General features: G+C 41.1%; 1 protein-coding gene across 3 annotated transcripts in view; it reads right to left on the reverse strand.

The window, feature by feature from the left end:
- The window catches only part of dock8 (dedicator of cytokinesis 8), a 57912-nt gene that overhangs the window by 12697 nt on the left and 20129 nt on the right, over positions 1–25086 (reverse strand). For 2 of the 3 annotated variants that reach the window (XM_083979123.1, XM_083979125.1), the window contains 34 exons: positions 24860–25035; positions 24259–24330; positions 23641–23749; positions 20263–20472; positions 20030–20115; positions 19120–19186; positions 15647–15796; positions 15301–15381; positions 14966–15128; positions 14687–14823; positions 14388–14481; positions 13506–13668; positions 12231–12348; positions 11804–11874; positions 11472–11616; positions 11210–11311; positions 11014–11109; positions 10570–10804; positions 9537–9701; positions 9248–9426; positions 8682–8774; positions 7855–7950; positions 7055–7204; positions 6642–6755; positions 6284–6439; positions 5792–5931; positions 5410–5573; positions 4699–4850; positions 3421–3603; positions 2814–2940; positions 2347–2434; positions 2114–2210; positions 1339–1473; positions 991–1143 (listed from right to left, as the gene is read on the reverse strand). In XM_083979123.1, the coding sequence (XP_083835249.1) occupies positions 991–1143; positions 1339–1473; positions 2114–2210; positions 2347–2434; positions 2814–2940; positions 3421–3603; positions 4699–4850; positions 5410–5573; positions 5792–5931; positions 6284–6439; positions 6642–6755; positions 7055–7204; positions 7855–7950; positions 8682–8774; positions 9248–9426; positions 9537–9701; positions 10570–10804; positions 11014–11109; positions 11210–11311; positions 11472–11616; positions 11804–11874; positions 12231–12348; positions 13506–13668; positions 14388–14481; positions 14687–14823; positions 14966–15128; positions 15301–15381; positions 15647–15796; positions 19120–19186; positions 20030–20115; positions 20263–20472; positions 23641–23749; positions 24259–24330; positions 24860–25035 (4467 nt within the window). The remainder of the gene's footprint in view (positions 1–990; positions 1144–1338; positions 1474–2113; positions 2211–2346; positions 2435–2813; positions 2941–3420; positions 3604–4698; positions 4851–5409; positions 5574–5791; positions 5932–6283; positions 6440–6641; positions 6756–7054; positions 7205–7854; positions 7951–8681; positions 8775–9247; positions 9427–9536; positions 9702–10569; positions 10805–11013; positions 11110–11209; positions 11312–11471; positions 11617–11803; positions 11875–12230; positions 12349–13505; positions 13669–14387; positions 14482–14686; positions 14824–14965; positions 15129–15300; positions 15382–15646; positions 15797–19119; positions 19187–20029; positions 20116–20262; positions 20473–23640; positions 23750–24258; positions 24331–24859; positions 25036–25086) is intronic. The other variant, XM_083979124.1, reaches the window with a different exon arrangement.

The following is a 25086-nucleotide window of genomic DNA, read 5'->3' on the forward strand; positions in this document are numbered from 1 at the left end:
AGTGAGTCATACGGCTGCTACGCTAATTCAGATCACAGCTCCCTTTGTATACATGATATAAACAAACACACGCTGGGACACGCAGAGGGGAAATACTCTTTAAAATGGAGATTTTCTGTGGATGTGTGTGTGTCAGGGTGTTCCACAGGCTGGTGTCTGACTTTCATTAAATTGTACAGACTGTAAACACAGGAAATATCGACTGCAACGGGGGTTATCGAACCAGCAGAGAAAATGAAAGAAGATACTCTGTCCCAAACCTCCCTTCCTTCAGATCTGTGTCTTCTCAATTTTCTTTTTTTTTTCTTCCCTCCATCACTGCTGCACCTCTAGCAAAAAAAAATCTGCTCTATCTCCATCATGATCTCCTCCTTTCCGCCCCTTTCACATTCACTTTCTCTTTCCCTACCCTTGAGGCGCATACTTACACATTCACGCATACATACAGTATGTACTGACACACACATACACGCACACAGAGGTCTGGCTGTCATTAGTTAAAGAGGGGTAGGAACATGGGGAGGCAGACAGTGACATATCTCTCTGCTCTCTACTCAGAGACACATCCTTCAGCAGAAACTTTCTGCGGCACGCTCAAAATAGACATGGAAAAGACATTAAAGCCGAGCAGGAGGGGAAAAGCGGAGAAGATGGGATAAGATGTGTGTGACTCCCCGCTTCTGTGTCCTCATGAGAACATGTATCATAAGCACTTCTGAACTCTGATGCGCACTTAAATTAAGTTTAATCTGACATAAATGCAATTTCTTCAGCAAGCTCAGATGTTAGATAAGGTTTCAACTGACAGAAAGGTAACACATGTGCGACTTTTGCTCCGAGTGTGTGCCTCCTTACAACCCACTGACGGCATAAACAGAGCATCATCTTTTGTATGTGATTATAGGAGCGTGTGTGTGTGTGTGTGTGTGTGTGTGTGTGTGTGTGTGTGTGTGTGTGTGTGTGTGTGTGTGTGTGTGTGTGTGTGCTTACGCTGGCATTACTGTAGCTGTATCTCATGATGAGATAAAGGGTGGCACAGGCCTGGCTCCTGTTCTCATCAACAGGGCTGCTGCAGTACTGAAGCACCTTCTGGCACAGGTCTGCACACTGCTCCGCCTCCTCCTCAAACAGCAGGTCCCCAAACTGCATACACACACACACACACACACAATCTGGTTTATATCAGCAGTTTTCCACACCCACAAACAAATAAAAGCATTTCATTTAGAGACAGACAGTGTTCATGAAAACACAACAACCCACACACCTCCTTCCGAATTTTCACAAAATGCGCTCAAACATATGCACACACAGTCGCACACATCATAGAGAGAGTACCTTGACAACAAGTGCTCTGAGTGTGCTGAAGGTGTGAGAGAGGAACGTTGAGCTCTGGTTGCAGGTAAGTGAGTGGAGCAACACCTTCAACACCCCGCCAACCACGCTGTCCTTACACTCAGCTAATGGCACCGCCTGGACACGAGGTAAGAGAGTTAACAAATCAAATGTGACACACAATAACACCTGCAGATGCACTGGGGACACACTTAGAAGCAAAAGGAAAATTTTTGATGGCTTAGATGGATAGAAAGTACATAAGTGAGTATAACAACACATGGATGGTTTAATAGGCATGTGTTTCGAGCCAAGATTAAAAAGCGCAGCATTTGTGGATAGTATATTGAGCCATCTTTGTGTTCTATGGAATCAGCTCTCTCCTCAGTTTTATGGTGATTCACTGAGTGATAACACGCTGTATGACATTTCTCTGGTTTGGCTTAGTGTTTCTAATGAAAGTTGAACTGGTACCATTTCAATACCCAGTCAAGAACTTTATTGGTCTATCAATTATGCAAGCACATACATCGATTTTTTAATAGATCTTGCTGGTGAAAGATAAATTGTTGTTGACTTCACATCAACAAGAAAAAAATATCTTGCACAACCACCCTCTACAGTTCAACAAAAACAAATATTATAAGAACATAATAGAGTAGCTATAGATAATACATGGTAACAACACAGTATTAGTATTGACAGCTGTGCTGGATTACATGTGTATAAAGTCTTCTGTACTGAAGATACTGGAGGAAAGTGCACAGTGTTTTCTGACCTGTACGATCGTTTCCAGTAGATCTAGCACTATGAGGTTGGTCTCTGTGGCCAAGTTTCCACTGATCAGAGCCTCTTGGTCCAACTCTGCTTTAGTCCTGTTGGAGGGTGATGAGACAGATATCAAGAAAAAGAAAGAAAGCAAAACAAAATGAATACATATACATGCTAAGAAAAGCTGAGTGAAACAGAAATTAGGGAAATAAACTGGGTTTATATATAGTCATTACATACTTATCCTGTTTGTCATTGGTCTGTCTCCACTGAGTTAGGTCTTTCCTCCAGCGCAGGTTCTCTCTCTGACCCATGGTCCTATCCATTCCTGTCAGGGATTGAAAAGCAGATAATCACTATCATCCCAAAGATCAACTATAGTGAGAAAATGATTACCATTATGCACATTGAACTAGCAGAGTAGAGATTATGAACAAAAAACATATTACTACAATCCATGCTGTCTAATGGATGAATTAACAATGTGTTTTTTTTCTGCAGTGCAAATAGCAAATCTGATTTGACATCACTGCAAAACTATCACAGGTCTCAGTTTCGTGCAAATTTACCAACTACTGACAACATTTTTGAAAGTTTGAACACTCACTAGTTCTGGTGGTAGTTCATGTACAAAACTTTGAAATACTGCAATTCTAAATCGTGACAGAGAAGCAATTCCAAGTTTAGAGTGCAAAGAAATGCTCTACCTCCGACTCGTTTCATCATTTCCCCGCGGGCTCCCATTCCTCTCAGCAGGGCTTCCTCCAGCTGCAGCTTGGCTTGGTGAGATTTCTGTAAGGCCTGGGTGCTCACTTTGTCACTGCTCTGTTTACCCTGCAAAAACACAGGTGCATATTCACAACGTGCATGCAGTTCATTCTGTAATGATAATACATAATGCAGGCAAGGTACAGTATATCTCTGCCATATGTATTTTTATTAAATGTATTTAACTGATTGTTGAATATGTCCAGACCAGGAGTGTCAAACTCATTTTAGTTCAGGGGCCACATACAGTGCAATTCGCTCTCAAGTGGGCTGGACCATTAAAATAATAGCATAAGTGTAAGATGTTTACAGTTAATAACTATTCTTTTACAAAACATATTTAGCAACCTGGAATTTCTTGAGAAAAATACATGCAATTTCAACAATATCATGCCTCTTCTGTCTTCTTTGTAATTTTCACACTTGGCAAATTCATCCTGCCAGCCGGATTGGACCCTCTGGCGGGATGGTTTTGGCACGTGGGCCGCACGTTTAACAACCCTGGTCTAGACAGTGCAACGTAAGTCGTTAAATGAGTAAACTGACCCGATACTCAAAGCAGGACACACAGATAGTGAGGAGCTCCAATAGCTTGTTGAGCTGTGAAGGAGGCATATCTACTGTCCAGCGCTGAATTAGACTCCTATCAGCGTTCTTCATCACCCACAGGAAACACACCAACAGGTGGCGACTGGTGTCTGCTGCCAGGGTGGCTACGGATTTACCTTGCTGGGAAAGTAAGAGGAGAGAGACAGACATGCAGTGTGATGTAGTGTATTGTGGTTTTCAGTGAAGAGAGAAAGCACCTGAACTCTCTTTGCTCATTATATGTAGCATGTCAAATCTGTCAAAGTAACCTTGTATCATTCACAAGTCTCTAAAACCACAAGCATGACAGGACAGTTCTTTCTCTGGATTTAGTGAGGTATTGTTCTCTTCCCCATCCTAATAGGCATTAAATCTACTGCAGATTGATTTACCTTCATTTGTGTGATGATGAATTGCTACTATAGAGAGCCACTGCTGCTTCACTGTGTGGCACCTTTGATAAATGTAGTCATTAACCTCCTAGTACTCAAGGTGTCCCACCTAGATCCCGGTTTCCAGGTATCTGTTCCACATCAGGACATGAGTGAAGCTCACCAGAACCAACTACAAATAGTTGTAGCATGTAATCAAAAACATCACTTGTGTATTTGAAAATATGTTTCACGTTACAAACCATTTCTGTTGCTAAGGGGAAAAGATTCAAACACTGTTTGAAGGGGAAAAGGCTGAAAATGAGGAGCAAGCACTCTATAAAGGCCAGGTTTGGATTTGTGATGGATACCAGGCCGACGGCTCAGTCGTGTGAAAATCAGTTTTTCCACAACAGTATTTCATGTAACGACATACAAAGAACTGATTCATCTCTTGGAAAGAACCAGAGGAAGAGGAAGAGAATGGCTGTGTGCAGTTGTAGTGTTGTTGCTGTAGCTACATTTGATGGATGTGTTTGTCAGGGAGGACGACCCTGTTCACTTATGATGGCAATGCCTGCCCATAAACCATCTCCTGCAGATGTGAGTGTTTGTGTGTGTGTGTGTGTGTGTGTGTGTTGATGTCTGGGTGTGTGATTTTTCAGGATGGATGAAGTGTGTGTGCGGCTCTGACAGCTAATCAATCTACGTCGGTGCAGCTCACCTGTTAAGAGGCAGAATACTTAGAGATACAATCACACAAACACATACGCAGATGTACTTTGAACTTTTTAAAAACCATGAAAAGCATACCGCAACTCGATTATCACAGTCTGATGATGGCAAAATAATTTCTGAATATTACCATGGACGCCATGGAAACCAGAACATTCCGTCCGAGCGTGTTGAAGGGGTTTCCAGCGATCGCCATGGCAACAGACTGATTGATTGGCGGGACATTTTCAAGGTCATCCTCAGGTCCACCCGTTTTGTTTTTCCCACCACGTGTGTCAGAAACTACAGAGACAAACAGGGTTCAAATATGTTAAACTGAAGGAGAGGACTGGAGCGCATAGTGAACTCAGGGCTTCAACTGTGCAGAAGTTTTGACAGCATTGCCTTTATCAAAGTAGAACAGCAATCAAACATTAACATCTATACATATGTGCATATGTTTAATTGACAATCTGAAAATAAAAAAATACAGAAAATAACAACATTAGACAACAGCGGATGGAGCAGTTAGAAGAAACAAATTAATTAGTCCTTCAGTAAGAGCGTACGATCCAATTTCAATGTGTCTGTTGTGAAATCATTAGGCTCGTCATACCATATCACCTGTTCGTAAAAGTGAGCCTATTTTCTGTCCATAAAAGGTTCACAGAAGCTGCAGTTGTTGAAGTTCTTACAAAATAGTTCAGTACACGTAAGTTAAGTCTGTATATGTAGCTTAACTCAAATTCAAAATGACATTAATTTGACTGATTAACGGAGGGCTTTAGGTGTCCATACCAAGAATGAGCGAGTATGCAACTTCTGTGTGTGCGCATGTGCATTTCTGGGTTTGTTTGATTACCAGTGAAGTCCAGGTAATTGGTGGAGTCGATGATAATGCCCACCAGGGGGAGGTAGAGAGCAGCCACCTTGGCTCTGACCTCAGCTTTAATACAGCGATGGTCAAGATCATGAGAACACAGCAGGCTATAAATGGCATTGATGGCCTTTCGTTGCACCTTTCCCCTATGAACACACACACATAGACATTTGCAAATGCAGATAGCATCCTTCATTTTGCACTGAGCCTGGCATCTTTTCTTTCACTGGAATAAAAGATTAACATAACATGCAGCATGGGAGTTAAGCGTTAACTTCAGATTACAGCTTGGTTATAGATTACAGTTTTGTATAAGAAGCTAATATCTCGAGAACAACTTGAAAGCGTCTTGTGTTTCCCATACCCCTCTGACTCCATGTCTAGGGCGGCACTGAGCTCTGTCAGCAGCAGTCCAGCAAGGTAGTGCTGCTGTTTGAATTCCTGAGAAAGCTCAAACAGCCCCAATATCCTCTGCTGCTCCTGGAAACTACATGAACCAGAACTCTGAGGAGGAAGGACAGACAAGACAGCAGCAGGAACAGAATTAGACTACTGTAAGATCGGGGATGTATTAAAAACAAGAGTACTTTTAAACAGTACTTATTATGTCATGCTTTAAAGACTGAATCCCACCCAATCTCATCTACTCTATCTAATAACTCCCTAAACTCCACTGTTCAATTCTACTGATTTTGATTCTCTGATTTTTTTTCAGGTTGAAACTTGTCAGCCCCATGTCTTTTTTTTCAATCTTGTTCAAGTAGAAATGTATGGTGAAACAACTGAATACATATAATGCAAACGCAATTACTGCAATTCAAGTGAGAGCAAAATTTAGACTGACAAGCGGTCAGACCTGTGAGGAGATGGATGGACATGGTGAAGCGGGGGCAGAGGCAGGGCTGCTGAAGAAGAGGCTCAGGTTGAGGTAGTGCTCGTGACTGCACAAGATCCGCAGGAACTCCAGACGCATGCTGATCAAGGTCGGCATTGAAACACTTTTAGCTGATATCTAGGAGGAGAAATAGAGCGAAAAAATAATCATTTATTTAATGCTTTTACACAACTGAATCAATGCAGATGGTCAATGAAATGTCTGTGAAACGGTTTCAGAGCACAGACACAAATATTCATGCACTAATTCATGGGGGAAAATGTTCCTCTGGAAAGAGACATGCTAAAGAGTTTTGTTTTTTTCATCGGTGTCATTCTACCTGGTTGCAGTAGTTTTTCACCAGTTGGAAGACAAATCCTCGGTCCATGAGAGACAGCAGGTCATAGAGGAAGAAGGCCAGGCTAATGTTGACTTTCTCTGCTTGCTCTACCTCCTAAAACAAAAACAAATCAACAAAACAGTAAGCTGTACTGAGTGGATCTTGTCGAGCATCTAGCTGTGCAAGCTGAGTTTTTGATACTACAGAGGGAAATATAATTAGCACATCCATTTCCCTGCGGTTTGGAGGACACCAACAACATGTACACTGAGGCTGAAACTGTGTCTGCCCAACCGAGAAGAACAGAAGGTACATTAATGTTGTGTTAAAGGAGTTTTTGGAGTGGAAGTTACATTGATTTGCTTGGGACGAACTTAATTTGTTACCATGATCCTTATCTTCATTTGCCTTACCTTGTGTTGTTTGACAAGAATGGTCCCAATCTCAGCAGTGACCACAGAGACGATGGTGGTGATGTCATCTTTAAATCGGTCAGAAAAGCGATTCCTTCGAGGGACGCACTGCTTGTCCAGATGAGACACATGCTGAGCCATGCTCTTCACCTATTGAAGCAATCACATGCAAAATAAATGCAATTATTCATGCATATAAATTATGAACTTACTAACAATGGGAGAAGTGGCATGACACACATAAATGTATGTTAATTGGTAACAACTGATGAATATGCATGTACTAATTTGATCATTTGTCACATTACATGACGGATAAAAAGTTGATATGATGAAAATGGTGACCTGATAATAAAAGAGCATTGGTTTGTTATTTATCATCATTTTCTACCCTCATTTTTCATTCAAGTTACAAAACATTCCTGTTATTAATTAAAGTGAGCATCCTTTAGTCAGGTTATTGAAGGAAGAGACATAAATATGTGAGAGGAACTAAAGGGATGAGAGTGTATGTGAGCGATGATACACTTCCAAAACTGATAATGATAAATGGTAAAATGCATTGATAAATTACAGAATACAGCACTTTCAAAATGCCTTTTTATTCATCACACTACAAAACTATAATTTCTCTTTTAAACTAAGTGACCACAAGGTCATGTATTGTTTGATGTGAGTACTTTGTATTACTTCTTCCATTTATCATTAACGGCCTGCCATAGCAGTTCTTACAGATGAGGTGCCAATCTAACACACACCTTTAGTAAAGTGGAAAAAGTAAGTAAATCAATAACACTGACCAGCAGTTCAAAGAAGAACCAAGCATATTTGTATGCATTCTCTCTGCAGACACCGGTGCTGACGACCATCTGTAGGGCCAGTTCCTCATGAAACTGCTGCAAGAGAAAAAATACACAAACTATGGTGAGACATTACCTCACTTTGATGATAGCTGAATAAAAGCTGTGGTAAATATGGTAAGTATTATATTTTGCACCTCCATGAATGAACTGGGAAATCTTAACTGACAGCAGGAAAATGCAACTGAGATACAGAGTTCTGGTGCACTGGTGTCCTCAGTGTCACACTCCCCCCATGTGGTTCAAAATGGAAATGGATGTTAACAGTGCAATCTCAGCTCAGTTTGCTGTAGGATATTGGGAGTCTGAATAGTGTTGAATACATGAATAATCCCGACAGTAAGAAGATGGATTCATCACATTCTTCTTTTCAAATTAAGTAGTTTGAGATTTCTAATGCACCTTCAATAATTAGCAATGCATACATAACCAGAGTGGTGGATGGGATATTTACTGAGTTACTTTTAAGCTAATCATATCATTCTTTTGTCTCTTTATTGCACATGAATGATACTTATGTCATTGATGAATGGCTCCTTTTAAAGCATCACTGGCTAAATCCATCTCCACCTCACTGGATGCCGCATCTTGAGAAAACAACTCATCAAATGTCTGCTGTAAAGTTTAAAACCTATATGAATTCATCACAATTAAACAAAACTGATTTTTGTGTTAGGGAGTGTGAGTCATTAGATTCAAAATTAAATCAAGACTTCATCGAGAATCATTGTAGTGACAAGAGAAAAAGTTAATGATCCCACTGTCACCTTTCTGTTGGAGGGCCTTGTGCTTCCTGCGGGGTTCTGGTGGTTGTTTATGTCCACATACGTGGACATACGGCTGCCTGGGTTGTTGTGACCCTGGAGACAGAAATGCACACAGGTTCCGTCACATTGAACGTGATGGATGATTTCATTAGGGTGGGTGTCTAGAGGCCTATTACATTACCTAATGTACTGTGGGAATAGCAAATGACTGTTTTGTGTCTATTAGGAAGCACGCTGTGATATTAACTTACAGTGGTGTGTATGTAGTTTGTCAAATATCTAAAACCATATGTTAGTGTTGTGATAAATGGGCTTTCAGGAGAAATAGGGGGAGACCTAGAAAAGGTCTGTTTCATGAACTTTTAAAATCAGTTATAATTGCGCTCAAATGTTACATAAATCTTTCATAGCAGTGTCTTTTGGCAGCTGGAAAAGCTTCCAAAACAGAACTTTTTTTTTACTGTGACATTAATCCTTTTCTTTGAATTCAATTCAAATCAAATCAAGGTTTTTTAAAGGGGGGTGACTGCTCTGTCAGAGAAATTTGGCTTGAGGGAACCCTGTACCTTGGCAGAAAGGATGTTTTTGACTTCAGCATCTTCGGCGGAGGTGTGCGGACCGGGGATGTCAGGATTGCTGCTGCTGCGGATTCTCGACTGGAGAAGCATATTGCCAACTGTGGCTGCTGTGGCCCGACCCATTGTGCTGTAACGGATCTCTGCTGAAGGTACCATACTGCCTGAACCTGAACACAGGTCAAGGGACACACAAAAACAGGTGTTAAAATAATCACAGCTAATAGGCAAACAGAAGAAAAAGTAAGCAAATTCATATTCATAATCATTGTGTCACTACCTGAACTCTGCATGTCTCGAGGAGGATCAGGCAGGCGAAAGAACCAGTACAAGTAGGTCGCCAACAGGCTGTTTCTACCCTGCTGGTCCTTAATCAGCTCCTGGCTGTTATGGAGACCATTGGCAATAGACACCACTGATTCAAAGGCTATCTGGGCGAGATTGGCTGTAGAAAATAGACACAAACATGAACACAAACTTGTTAATGTGGCAACATCTATATCAGAATGACAAATAAAATTCTCTTTCCTTGGTCTTAACGACTTAGCGGGGGGGTCTGCTCATTTCATTGTTATTTTATATGCCATGTGTACTAGGATATAATGACTTTTGGGTTGTTGGGATTTTGAGGTAGTAACCTCAAGGTTCTGGAAAAGTTTTTGCAAATGCAAAAATATAACTAACAGATTGATTAATAATGGAAATAATTGCTAATTTACATGAATGCTTTCTCCCACATATAGCCTGTTGATTTTGAAGCACAATGTCTTGATGTTGTCAATAAAACTCAGCTAAAGAAAAAGTGAGCTGTCTCTTACTTATTTCATTGAGAGGGACATCTAACTACAGTTAGTTGTTTATTTTCTAGCACTGTTCATATCTCCAAAATTGCATCAGTGTTTAAGTAGAGATACCAACTTCATTATTGATTATCCTGCCGATCAATCTTTATTTTGGTGATTACTTCATCCATAAAATCTAATAAAAAATACAGGAAAAAAAGTTCCAGTAACCCAGCTTCAAATATTTAGTTTCCCTCAATGGTTCTAAACCCCAAAAATATATGATACAAAACAAAGCAGCAAATCCTCACAGTGGAGAAGCTGAGTCCACAACAAATTTCCCCTGTGGGACATTAAAGTTTATTCTATTCTATTCTATTCTATTCTAAGCTGGAGCCAGGGGATGCTTCATATCTTTGATCCATAAAAAGGTTACAGCTAGAAACAATACGTTTCTAACTAAAAGTTAGGTGTTGTTATTCCTCGGCAGCAACACAGTTCACAGTTATTTGAGTCGGAATGAATCCTCACCTGTCTGACCAGCGATGACCATGGGCTGCATGATTAAGGTGAAGAGTTTATCCAGCACCAGGTGGAGGAAGAGGACCAGAGGCTCCAAACTTGAAGAGGACAGGGAGATGATGCTGAGCTTCAGCTCATGCTCCAGCTTGTTCTCTGGAATCTTCTCCTCCCTGACCCGCAGAGGGAACGTGGCTCCACCCTCCAGGGCGTGGCAGAGTGTGAAGAAGCGCTCTAGGTGGTTGTCCTGGTACAGAAGAGAGATGATTTGTTACACTGTACTTGCACAAGAGATGAAAGGCAACACAACAGACATTGTGCATGTACTGTAATGAGTGTGTGGATTACTGTTTAGCTTACTGAAGTGTGTGACAGACAAGAGAGGGTGAGACAAAAAGTCAGTCAGACAGCCATCACATTGCTGTGTTGGTGTTTGTGTGTTCAACTGTAACTCACCTGTGTGTGTACAGACGACACGGCCTGGATCTCAAGGTTGAACAATCCTTTATGACTCTCCATCCACTTGATTGGGGGGGCCTGAAGAGGAATTTTCTACACAACAAACACACAGGGAACACTGTATAATTCTGCGTCCTCTATGTCTCTATTCAGTTGTTAATATTTAATGTAATTGCACAGGTAGATGTAATACCTCTGGTGTGTGCATCGAATAGTTGACAGGTAGTCGCTCCATGGCAATGGGCAGACAGAATTGACCGGTTTGCAGGCGGTCATTATTCACAATGGGCAGCCACTGGATCAGAGGCAAACAACAACTTCAGAATCAAGTCAGCACACCACATGCAAGCAACACAAAATATTCATAAAAGACTCTGAATCCAGCAGTGCTGATGACATGTAACTGTTAATTTTTTTTTCTGAAGAGTTTACATACAGAAATCAATCAGTCTTACAGAATATCCAATGAGCGTTTCACAGCTGCCGCTCTGGTTTTGTTTCTGCTGGCAACTGATGTGGTAGAAGGTGAAGAGCAAGTGATGTCTCTCCGTCAGACGTGCTGGAAGAGCTAGCTTCACTTCCTCATAGAAGTCTGGAGACCTGAGAGACGGAGGAGGCGAGACAGGGAGTAACAAAGAAAGCAACGCAGAGGAAAGAAGAAGGACGGGTGAGGACAAAAATAGAGGGGGAAGGAGATGAAAAAGGGTGGAGAGTTACCCATATTGTTTATATGAGAAAAATAAGCTAAATCATTCATGAATAGTGCAATGCAATAAAGTGCACTTGCTTGTTATGGTAGGTAATAGGGGTGTAGACTTCATGCAAAAATTCAGGGCCGCTTGATTTCCCAAAAATGACCTGAAAAATGGACAGGACAAATTGAAGGTGCACAAAATTGAATTCAACTGTCAAACAACATTAAATCCCTTCAAGCTACATCTGTGCAGAGCAAAACTGACAGAGATGTTCATCAATATCACTTACTGTGTGATTACTGTAACAAATACTGAGATTGTATTGCTTTCAATTCATACTCTGTTAACACTGTTCCCTAAATAATATTTTCAAAACTTCAGTGTGTGTAGTGTAGTTGTTGGTGATAAAATCTTTCATTTAGGGAATGCACACAGTTTCATGATCAAATGTGGTTAATTAATTAGGAGAAATCACAAGTAAACCAATTCTGATGGATCATTTTAAATGGCGGTACTCACAGGCATAGAACAGGTGGGGTCCTCTCCACTCATAAACTGCATTTTGATGGTGATATTTCTAGCTGATGTCAGTCTATTGACAAAGTTGAGCCTCTGGGGGTAGACATAGAGCAGGTTCCTACAGAGAAACAGGGCAAAGACAGAGTACCTCCTGTTTAATTAAGACAAAATGTAACATGAAGCAGTTCTAATGTGAATCACTGGGTGGCACTGTCTCTACAGCAACATATTCTTGACAATGCTAAGGTGACAGTAATGTCATAGCCAGTAATGCACTGCAGCCCTCTGTGGTTTTGATACAACACTCCAATCTTTTTGGAAACCTCCAACAAAGGGAATTACCTCAAATTCCACTGAACAAATACTTGGTGAATAACAGTATGTAATTACCACGCAGGGGACTTTTTCACACATTAAGGTACTACCAGTACTAATGTTTCGTATCAAGCAAAACCATAACAGAGCTGAGTGTGGAGTAGACTTAAACCCCTTGCTTACATAGGCTGGTTTGTTATTGTTGAACTACAAGTTTCACACACAGGTAGTCTGGGAATATATCTTAAAATAGGTACTACACTGAAAGGAGCAAAGCCACAAGGCAATGTCAGCTCCTGAGTGATGAGTAGAGCATGACTACTCCTGCTGCCTCTGGCCTTCCAGAGAAATAAACTGGCTACAAGAGCAAACAAACCTGTCAACCCCTCAAGCTATGAGCCATTTCCTTTACAAAGCCTCGTTTGTATAGTGTCATATGAAGGTGTAAAAGTAAAACTTACATGTAACAGATTTTCTTTCAAATCTATCCCATGGGCTCGAAAACGTGCATTTGAATGTGTTTGAATAAAATTACTAACATGCAATATAATTTCTTTCTCTAAAAAGGATACATGAAAGGTATAGTGTGTAAGAGCCTTAAAGCAGAAGTAAGCGGAATATTTGTGTTAATATAAGTCTTAAATATTTATATCTTCCGACAGCAATCACTTATATAGAGTGTTTGGTCTGAAACACGGGTCTGTCAGTCACTCTGCTCTGCTGTAAGCCGAGGAGAAAACTTTCCTTGTATCCTACAACCTTTATCCAATGAGGAGAGAGAACGGCATAAAGGGGCGGTCCTCTCTGTGTGTGCAGCCAAGGGATGCGCGTGAATGTGGTGACGTAGGGATGAGGGCGGGGACTGCTAACTCCATCTGCTGACAAGAAGTTAGCCAAAACGACCGGATCGCTTACTTCTGCTTTAAGTTTTAATGTTAATGTATATACACTCTAACCCACCTGTAAATGTTGTGAGGGACATAAACCTCAATGGATGGAAACTCCAGCACCTCTTTGACTGGTCGAATGTTTTTCTCAGCCACAGGTATGAGAGGGATGAGTTCGGTTGACAAACATGCCAGTGGTGTATCATGGACTGGAGACATGTCCAGCTTAATGGAACCTAAAAGACACGAGATAAACCAGATTCACAAATCACCTGCCTGTCACCAAACATTTTTCCATTGTGGGGAAGAATGCTTATTATCTTTTTTTGCTGACAATGGGCTTTATGCACAGCTCCAGTACTTCCTGAAGTAAGCCAGCTCCTTTATTTCCTGTCTTACATTATTGGACCAACTGATTAATCCAGGTGTGTCTGACCATAAAGCCCATTAGAGGGAGAATGACAAATGATACTTGATCCTGATATCTGTTAACTAAGGACAAAGCTTAGCTTAACATGAGGACTGGAACCAATAGGAAACAGCTAGCCTAGAAAACAAAATGTACCTACCAGCACCTCTACAGCCCACTAATCAACACATAACATCTTGTTTACCTAATCCATGCAAAAATCTAACTGTAAAAAACAGATGATGTGTTTTAAATAGGGGTTATGTGGTAGACGATCTCTTGGTCAGTAACTTCCTGGATTCCAGCAAACTCATGGTGACAAGGCTCTGACTGCATCCAGCCAAGAGGCACTGACACACACTGTAACCCACAGCCTCAGTCTGATATGAATTATACTATGTCTTTGTCCAATATTGTGTCAAGTTAACTGGCTGTAGGGGGAGGGGAAGGGAGGGAAATGCTATCTGTCTTCCTAACTTCCTAAAATTAAAAATTAAAAAGTTGGAAAAAAAAAAATCAAAAAGGTGTGTTGTGATGAAAGATGACCTGGTATTGTTTTGATTCTCCTCTGTGGAGTGGAGGTTTTCTTGATGTCAGCCAAGAACTTGAGCAAGTCCTCATCACTCAAACGATCTCCCTCCTAATACACACAAAGAGTGATTTTTTTAATAAAAGCGTCAGAGAAAAATAGATGAAGGAAAAAAAATACAAGTTGCTTAAAATATCTGATCGGTGAATAAGACCAGGCTGCAACCATTGTCTGTTGTGCTGTATCTCTCTCAAGGAAATAACCACATATTTTTCACAGGTCTTTGTGCCTCATTGTGTTTCTGTTGTGGACCAACCTGTTTGAAGATAGTGCTGATAGTGATTGTTGCTGGCTTGAAGGCAGAGACGTTACAAAACTGATCGTCAAAAGTACTGAAACGTTCAGAGTTCCTCCTGGGAAGCTGTCCTTTCCGGTCAATGCTGCTGGATTTAACTGAAAAGAGAAAAAAAAAACGTAGAGGTCATGGGTTAAATGATACCCACACAGTTATACACAATCTAAGGAAGTGCACTTGAATGCTAACTCATCACAAGGTGTCACTGTTAGTAGGACAAATACACACACAAGCACACACCTCCCTTTAAGCTGTCAGAGTCTGTGACATCGCGCTCTATTGTAGCCGTGGATATGACATCCATGATATTAACAGTGGCCCAGGCAAAAGGCATGCGATAGCGACCGAGCCTGTGGCTGAAAGCCTCTGCCTGGGATCGCAGCTTCTCAACCTTGTCCTTGTTCTGAAAAAAATTGAATTAAAAATTAAATTCCATAAAAAAAACTCTGGACTTCAAAATCATACTACATTACACCAGCGTTAAGCATTGTAAGGCTCAAGGATTGAGTCCGTAAAGCATCTTTTTCTGTGATTTGTGGTTAGTGACACATGCAGTAATTGTTCTGCCACATTACCTTTGAAGAGTCGGATTCTTTCAATGTCATGTACGGGTCAGCACAGTCACCGATCTCACCCTGCTGCAGAACCTTTTCAATCTAAAGCAGAGACAGGAAGTACATGAGCCATCAGAACAGCTCGGTATAATGAACCTAAAAAAAGAATCTATAGTTTGTTGGAAAAGGTACCGTGTAAGACATGGCAAGTGCAAGAGGTACACAGACAGCACTGCTCTGAATTACAGGGTATATAAATCCAAATTTGGGAGTAGCTATTTAAAGCCAGGAGGAAAACAACTGAATCCTGTTCTGCTACATACTGTTCTTTGTATTATTGCATAGGTGCTATAAGTTTTGATTATACCTTGATGACCAGGTAGATATCTGGGGCAGGGTAGGTGATGGAGAAGATGGCAGATCTGGCCAGGGTGGAGGAATCCACATGTGACGTGTGAGGTTTCAAGAAGTTTTTAAACTGTTCTGAGTTTAGGTCACAGTAGAAGTTCTCTGATATCTGGAGGGAGAAAAAAAATGAAAAGTTTGACTTTAAAGAGCCATAAAAATGTCTCTTTATCAAAAGCACATACAGTACATGGTTTCTTTTGTTGACAGTTTTTACTGACACCAAATTCAGGGAATAATAAAATGTATAACATCAACTTTCCAGTGCACTGTGTCCACAAAAAAAAAAAAAAGACTCTGGGAATATCATCCATTTAGTCCACTCTACTGTTTCTCTACTCACCTCCCTAATGACCTCAGGCTAGGAACACAGCCATATGTCCTGGTCTGGCCTGGCCGGGTGTGTGTCATGTGATACTATTCATTGCAAAGCCATCAACTGCTCTCCTTAACTCTGCTCATCCCACAGGACCTCCATTACACTGACCACACCAAAACAGACTTCTAGGCAGCCAAACCTGACCAATCTGTCAACTGAAATCCTGAAGACAGTATCTGTGATCAGATTACACTCTCTGGAAAGTATTCAAAGTTGATCGCAATGTGTTTTAAATCTAATTTTGTTAATAGTGTCAAACAAATTAAAACCCAAATTCCAGCAAAGGATATTGCACCGGAAATGACTTTAAAATAAGAGTGGAGGAGTCCATGTCTTCCTGACAAATGACTTCTTGGAATCACAGCAATCACTTCTCAATAATGAAAGCCGGCTGCCATAAAGAACACATTAAGACTAACTATGTCAAATCAAGTGCAAGTGGTCACTGAACCTGAATGTGAACATACACTGTTGGTTACAATAACATTCACAATGTCACTACTGTACATGTGTATTCAGTGAGATACGATCAAACAGATGACCCCTCTTTAACATCATATTTTGTCAGAGATTCTCCATTAAACCTCCATCGATTTGCTGTCAGCTCGGTGGCTGCACTCTCTGGGTTAACAAATGCTTTCAATGAGCAAGCCATGTTTTGTCAGCTGAACAGCAAACAGACACACTTGCATTTGTGAAATTGTTGTACTTTACATGTTCTGATCACTGTTTCCTACAGACAAGCTGCAGTCACAGTCCAGCAAAACTTGACTTGCCTCGTCATGTTGGGTAACAATAACAAGAGGAGAGCCAAATACCTGTAGTAACCTCAGACTGAAACAGACCTTACTCAACTGTTTTTGCTGTGACTGTCTACACTAAAACCTCTGTAGGTTTACATCCATGAATCTGTGTTATAAGTAGGCCACTTGTTGGGTGAAATCTCCACCTTGGCTGACGGACCAGAGAAACATGATTAATGACTCGAGTATTATATGGAATTATGTGAACATCTGCTGCAGATTTCACAGATGAGAGACAATAAAACTCATGTGAACGAAAAAACAAACAGACACAGCAGCACATTTCCTATGAGAAAACAGAAAATCTGAACAGAGGAAACAGAAATGTGAAAGAAAAGAAAATAAACACACAAGTGTGCTGAGGAGAGCTAGAGAAAAACAGAAAGCAAAAGGAGTCCAGAGATCAATGAGTCAGTAGCAAATGCTTCACAGTTCCACTACAATTAAATCTAATCAACAAAACAAGCATGACATTTTGTCCCTGACCCAGACAGAGACACATTTCATAACTCTTTAACAGTACAGCTCAGTCTCTACTCAATGTAGTATGCAGGAAGTTGAACTAACCTCCACAAAGGACACGCTTCAGTTCAGCACATAATAAAATTAGTCAACTGAAGCAAAATGCACTGTGACAATGTGACAAACTCTGGTGTTATAAACTGACATCAGAGGGAAACAAAACTAGAAAAATATTCTTGTAGTATGATCTTAGACATATGTGCAACAGTGCAAGTGTCATATACTGCTATTGTAGCATCCAAACTGTGTTGTCCCAAGACTGGCTTATACAATGCAGTTCATTTTCAAAAACAGGGGTCAGTTCAGGTGCAGTATCTTACCCGACTGACTGCGTTAGAGCCATCACTCCTGCAGACAAGCTAGAAAGCAGCTGGACAGCGCTGAGAGGAGGGCAAGGCCAGTGTTTAAAACCCTGTCTCATCTGAGAGATCCATGAGCACTTAAGTGCAAACTAAATCCTTCCAGCCCCTTCACCCAAAAACTATCCAGCTGTGTAAATCCACAGAAAACATGCAAACAGCCGCGGCTCAGAATGGCTGACTGGGAAAATGCGGGGCAGTATTAGTAGTTGTCGAACCAAAACACGACCACCCCGGGGGCATGAATATGTGAGGATGATGAAACATAAAACCTTGTAGATTACACTGATCCTTAACTACCACGCACACTGCCCCAAAGAAACTAGGAGACCACCACGCATGTGGAGGAGACGCATGACACACAGCAGCTACCATGACATTTGGTGTAATTCTGATTTGTCATGTACAGAACTTGAAACTGTCGGTTTCTGACAAGAAAACAAGAGGTTCTGACTTCAGTCTGCTATTTCAGGACTTTTGTTTCCTGGTGGCACAGAGGTCATAAAGGTTAAACTACTCAGTGAAAGTTGAGACTTTCACTTAATGTTGGTGAAGATTTACTTGCGTTCGTCTCTGTTAATGTGATTTTTTTACTCAATTCGACATGCAGTATGTCACCATGATTTCTGAACACTTCCTTTTGGTCTACCACCACAAACAAGCTCTCTTATTTGTGGCGATGCACATAACTCTTACCAAATTTCCTGTACCTCTCATGCAGCCATTCATACATACACTCAGACAACGCCAACAGCAAGTTACCAAGCAAAGCACTCATGATCCAAGTGTCTTGCACTCACATAATGACCTTGTGTTGGCTTGGAATCTCCCTATGAAAATGGCAACCACCCCCTCTAAATAAGACATTCTTTTATTGTTAATTATAAACCAATCAGATATTTGAGGTATTTTCACAGATAAATGGTGAATGAGTTATCGATTTTAAAATAACAGGATCTAAACAAACAAACATCATCTTAAACATTTTGTATCTCCTGTTTGTCACTGATATAAAAGACCTGCAGGTTAAATTTGGTAACTATAACGGGGCCTCGTATTCATCCTTTATTTTTTCTTAATGTTAAGATCACTTGCTTGCACAGCCCACTGATTTTGATCAAACCTGCAACATCAGTGAACCCAACAACATGTGACATACACTGACAGTCTCCACAGCAAACACACATAATGGGCTTCACCAAACTGGTATTTAGTGCAGGGCTATCGTCATCTTAGTCGCTTGTTACATGTCACGCAGGTTTCAAGTTACAACATGTTTTTGTACATTAGAAAAAACCTTACGACGACAGCATCACAAATTGTGAGAACTACTATTAATTTTTTTTTTTTTTTAAAAGCAGAGATGTCTTACCTTTTTCTTCTCTTTCAGGTCATACAAGGCCATAGTGGCAAATAAAGGCTCGACGTCTATCTCAAATCTATGAAAGAAAGAAAGAAAGAAAGAAAGAAAGAAAGAAAGAAAGAAAGAAAGAAAGAAAGAAAGAAAGAAAGAAAGAAAGAAAGAAAGAAAGAAAGAAAGAATTAGTAATTAATTAATATCAAAACAGACAAGATTAGTACATACGTTCTTCCTTCTATTGTGCCCAAATTCTACTCTGTTTTCTTCCTATTCTTTTCTATTCCTGTAGATTATTGTTATGATGGGAAGCAACAAAATGAACTATAGTAAGTGATGACATGTTTGAACTGAGGGTTAAAGGATTTGGGATGAAGTTGCCAAGCCACTGAGCGGAGAAGTGCGTTCAACTCAAACATTTGGCAGTTTTATGGGTTGCAAGTAGGGCGAGCGAGATAAAAGAGAGAACAGCAGAGACGCTCTGTGTGCTTGTGTGTGTGTGAGTGAGAGAAAGGCAGAGAGAGAGAGAGAGAGAGAGAGAGAGAGAGAGAGAGACAGAGAGAGAGAGACTAAACTAAATCCCTTAGAGAGAGGGAGGAACAGTGATTTTCTAGAGGACAAGCATTGCACAGCACTCCTCCACCCTCCCACACTGCTCTGTCCACACATCCACTGCGTAACATTTTGAAACCACCACTCAGACTTTTAAGTCATGATCAGATTTGACATACAACTATTTCTTGTATGATAAACGCTAAGGAAAAGGTCATATTCATAAACATGGGGGTGTTAGGCTCATTTCCATTTCACACAACCAACTGTTGGTCCCTTGTCCTACTTCTGACAGAACAGAAGAACAGATGGCTGCTGTTTAAATGATAGGGCCACTCTCCCTCCTACAATATAATGAAAATGTATAACATACTTGATGGCCTGGCACCGGACCAGGATGCGGTCTCCTATGTGCTCTTTGGGGCAGTCGGGAATGGGCCGGATCTCCACAGCATCCTCCTGGAACGCAATTGCATGTTTTGTAGCATTTGGATAAGATGTATGACCAGACACAGGTGGAAGAACAGAAGTTAAAACTATAGAGTAGTGCCTATATAGGCTTGTAGCTACACTGTAGCAGATCAAAAACAGCTCTCTATATCTCACCTCATCCGCTGGCGGGTACAGTGCAAACAGCTCTGGGTATCGGTTTCCATGCCGTGCCTCCTGGTTGAAGCGGTCCAGCTCATCAGGGCTACTGAAGGCCAGCAGCCCCTCCACTCTCTGGTCTGGAGTTAAACACCGCAGGTTAAAGTCGGAGGAGGTTAGCGTCCGGCCAGAGTCATCAGTCAGCCCAGCCAGAGTTGGAGACTTGACCTGGGGCAAAGGCATAACGAGAGGGATGAGAGTGGTGGCAGGGTTGGGGGTGGAGGAGGATACAAAGAATACAGTAAGAGTAATATAATGAGAAATTGAGCAATGAGAGAGAAAGAAAGGATGAGAAAAATAGTGGGGTATTAAGGTAGAATAACAATAAAGAGTCATTAAGAGAGAAAACAAATTAAAATGGGTTACAGTCTAAAGAATATCATATGAGTGGATTTTTAGGTCAAAGTCTGTGCTTCCTGCTTTTAAATAATATGACTTAAACTGATGAGATTTTCAAAATTTTCATCCCCATTGTTTCCTAATGGTTTTAAATCTCTCATCACTCTCCTATTGTTTGATCACATCTAAGAATTGGCCTGAGCTACAATATATTCAACAAAGACAACAAAATATCAGCTCTGTACTTGCACAGATTTTTAAGAAAAAAACATATACAACATAATGCAGCCTCCATGTGCACACAGACACAACAACAGCTAACGGGCATTTAGACAGTCTAGACGGTTTCTGTTTTGGCCCGGAGGTAATGACAGCCTTTCATGTTTTTCAGATTAAGGTTTATTTAGTGTGAACATCATAACATATGTTCATGTTCACTACGCTACAGAAAGTGATATGTTTTTATATAATAAACTTCAGCAGGTGCTTACATCTGCCACATGTTGTTTACTGTGTGCAGCTGGACGCAATTTACATTTTATTTCTTTGTTATGAACAAGCAAGCAGCTTTCTTACTGTATTTCTATAGTTATCCGTATAAGAAAAGGCACCTCAACACAGAAAACAAGGTCACTGAATATAGACATAAAGTATTGTGGTATGAGTTACTTGTCACCAGTGATATTGACACATTGTGCATTAGCTGATCAAAGTCTGTAACTGGAGATCTCCCAGTAGGCCAATGGCTTGCCGGACAAAATAAAATGATAGCAGCAGCAAAGAGGGCCAAGCTGACTCACTGACCCTCAGCTACAATGACCCTGGAAAACAAACTTGCTAGATGCTGCATATTTTTGAGATCCAGATCCCTGACAGCCATAGAAATGTACTGTTGGCAAATCTGTGCACCAGGCAGCGCCATTAACTTGCAAACCTAAAACTAATTAATTTATGTAAAATGCAAATTTTCCCCATTACATCCTCTAAAATGCCCTGAAGATAGGTTTAAGAGGAAAGTCAAGCATCAGCTATGCAAAAGATGTCTTCTGTTGCAACTATTTATCCTGTTAGCTCCGTCCTGTTTGCTGCCGTTTTTCATTATAATATGCAGGATTAATATTGAGCTAAAACTAGCTAAAATTTGATTAATTGATGAGCTGACTGGATTGGGAGTAAGTAACCAGCGAATATTTGAATAATCAGTTCATCATCTGAGTTGGCAAAACGTGTTTGCTTTCATTATTCCCAGTGTGGATTAGCTACTTTTCTTCATTATTGGAACCAAATAACTATGGCTATCTATTGACATCTTAAAGATTTAAATTTGTAGATTTATAAGGAAAATAACATGGTCAAAACAGAATGCTAAATAACACCATAGGGACATTAGCTGATTGGAGCATCCTTTGACCATCAGTAAGACATCTCAGTCTGGCACTGGGACCATATGGAATTACTCAGACTTAGCTCCAGGGCAAGGCGAAACCCCACTGCTCTTGCACTACATCCTGATTTGAACAGTCCCTTTTGCCACCCCTCTTTCCTTGTCTCTTTCACTCTCATCATCCATCAATCTCACATCCCAGCTCTTGAACCACAGGCAAGGACTGACCGAGCTTCCGCCCCGATGAAGCCTCACCCTGTTGAGGCTCCAAGAGACCATCACACCATGATCCCAGGGCTATTTCTAAAGCAGACTGGCCTATTAAGCACTACGGAACAATAGTGCTGTTCTTCCCTGCTCTGTCACTCTCTTTCTGGCATGTAGATCATGGGAAGCCCATGGCGGTAATAAGGGCCCTTTGGTTTGGGTGATTAACAAGAATTGGCCAGGATGAAGCGACAGGAGGGGGTTCGTGGGGGTGTCTGGTGGTGAGAGATGGTTGGGTAACTAGCCAGAGGCTGGGAGTAGCACTGACTGAGACATGGATTGGCTGGGACTGCCTGATGCTAGGAGCTAGGGATTTGGTCACTGTAAGACAAAGGCATTAGAGAGAGTGAGAGAGAATGAAAACTGGGTTTAAATAATGTCAGCAATGGAAACAATGTCCTTCTGCCTATCTAGTTAAACACACATGTGATGGGGATTCAGCATGTGTATAATATTAACACTTAATTTTGTGCAACCCAGGCTGAGTAAACTTGAAAGGGTCACGGACCACAGTGGAAAGAGTGATAGGAATGACAAAACACCGCTGTGTTCGCCCATAAAGCCCCCTATCCGGCCTGCTCTCACATTTCACATTCAGCATTGTCGTCTCTCTCAGGCCTTCATCAGTATGGACTAGCTGACTGTGCTCAGGAAAATGTTTACCCCTTACAAAAGAGGCCTTAAATGCAAGTAATCAAGTGTGTTCCCTAGAAAGCACACTTAAAGGAATAGGTTGACAATTTGTGAAGCTGCGTATTCTCTTGCTTGCTGTGACTATGATGAGAAGAATGAGGGGAGGTTAGATTAGCAAAAAAAAAAAACTGGCCACAGAGGAAACCACTTAGTCTGAAATCATCAATAAATTAACACATTGTATATTGCTGGTTCAAGCCATGCACAAAAACATGTGATGGAGGTTTTAGAAAGAGTTTCGTCATTACAACAGGTGTGACAGAGCTCATAATATGTTCTAACATGTTTTATCTTCTTGCATGATATTTAGAGATGGCAGAGTATTCCTAAGACAAAGCCAGGTTAGTAGTATTTCCTCTTAACTAATCTTCTAAGCTGAGCTAATGCTAAATTCATGCAGTGTTGACAGAATGTGATGAACAGGCCAGACCACACAAGACTGGTTTTGAAAAAAGAGGTTTTCTGAAGAAGTCCAACACTTCTCTTTTATTGAGTCAGAAAGATTGTTGGTTAAGAAACGGGCTCAGTAAAACACACAAGTAGGAAATCAGGTTTACGTCCTCATTTTAAGACATAAGGTTTGAAAATATTAGCAAGGGTTGCTATATTTAGCAGTAGAGTTTTTGTGTGTTTGTTTTCTTTGTGTTTCTTACTGGTTTCTCTTGGTCTTCTGGTTGGACATCAGACTCAAAGGTCTGTTTCCGAAGGAGTTTGTGTAGACCAGCTCGCTCCGAATACGCACTCCAGCCATCCCCCTGGCACCTTCACACACACACACACACACACACACCAGAGAGGACATGCATGGTTACAGCTGATACACTTGTAATCAATCTCGATAACAACACAGACACAGGTCTTACATAACATTGTCAGAACGTGTGCTGTGTATATGTGAATGTGTGTGGGAGAGAGAGAGAGAGATAATCCAAACACTACAATGTATCAGACCGAGGATCCCAGTATATATTTTATCAGGCTCTCTCCACTCTTTTGTTTCCTGTTCCACAGACACATTCAACTTCTTAGACAGTTGGCACCTCTCGCATAGTGTAACAGCTAAACCACCTAGAGAGCAGGGGAGGGTCTCTGGCTAAAAAGCTGTAGCTTGGAATATCTTGACAAGTACATGAAAGTATACACAACAAGCAGCACATCTGTACATCAGAGAGCATCGTGTCAGCAAGTATTTTCCGTACATTTCTGAGGTACAGTGGAGTTGGTCATAGTAAAGCTATGTTTCCATGTTAATGTGGAGGGGGATTATTTACCTTCGAGAAACCACAAGCCATGGCTGGGTGTAACTCGTTACGCAGTCCCTGACATGTGGCTCCAACTCAACTCTACAAGGAGAGGGACAAGGATGAGCAGAGTAAGAAGATATGTACACACATGCAGACGTGCAAGGAAACATTCACAGACAACTGAAAACCTAAACCCCACAATTTTCTGCTATCTGAAACTGTTCATGGTCAAGGTGTGGGATAAGTGAATGTTCTGAATTTGAGTAAAAGGCATTGCGAGAATAGTTTTGACAATGGATTTTGTGATAACATTTGATTTTGTTGTAGTTCTCATTGTAGGCTGCAGTTCTCCCATCAACCTTATTTGTGACCTTATTCCAACTCTTGTATTCTTGTATAGTCTGTATGTGTCTATTGACCAAGGAGCCTTTGTTGACTGTTAGGTGAGTTCGGATTATCATTTTATTAAGCCACTGAACCAGGATACAGGGTTCAATGTGTCGAGACTGTCATTCTTGTAACTAACACAGAGCTCATGAAAAGCACAAGTGATACATACAACGTGCAGTTTTACCCCACAGTCTATTGGTTTTCTCTCTTTTCTAATGTCTGTTGGTCTGCAACCCACCCATCTTCAGGGACAGAGTGTCTAACAGTGCGACACTCCTTCTCCACAAGCTCCACTCTCAAGTCATCCTCAGGAAAGTCTCCAAGTTCTTGCATCAGGTCTGAGTCTCCACTTCGTAGCTGCGACATCAAGAACTCCTCTAGGTCCAGAGGCTCCACCGCGTCATACGAGTGGGGCTGGAGGAAGAAGGAGAGATGGAGGGAGGGTTTAATGATACAGTGACAATA

The sequence above is a fragment of the Trachurus trachurus genome (genome assembly GCF_905171665.1).
Source record: "Trachurus trachurus genome assembly, chromosome: 9".
In the NCBI taxonomy this organism is placed as follows: Eukaryota; Metazoa; Chordata; class Actinopteri; order Carangiformes; family Carangidae; genus Trachurus; species Trachurus trachurus.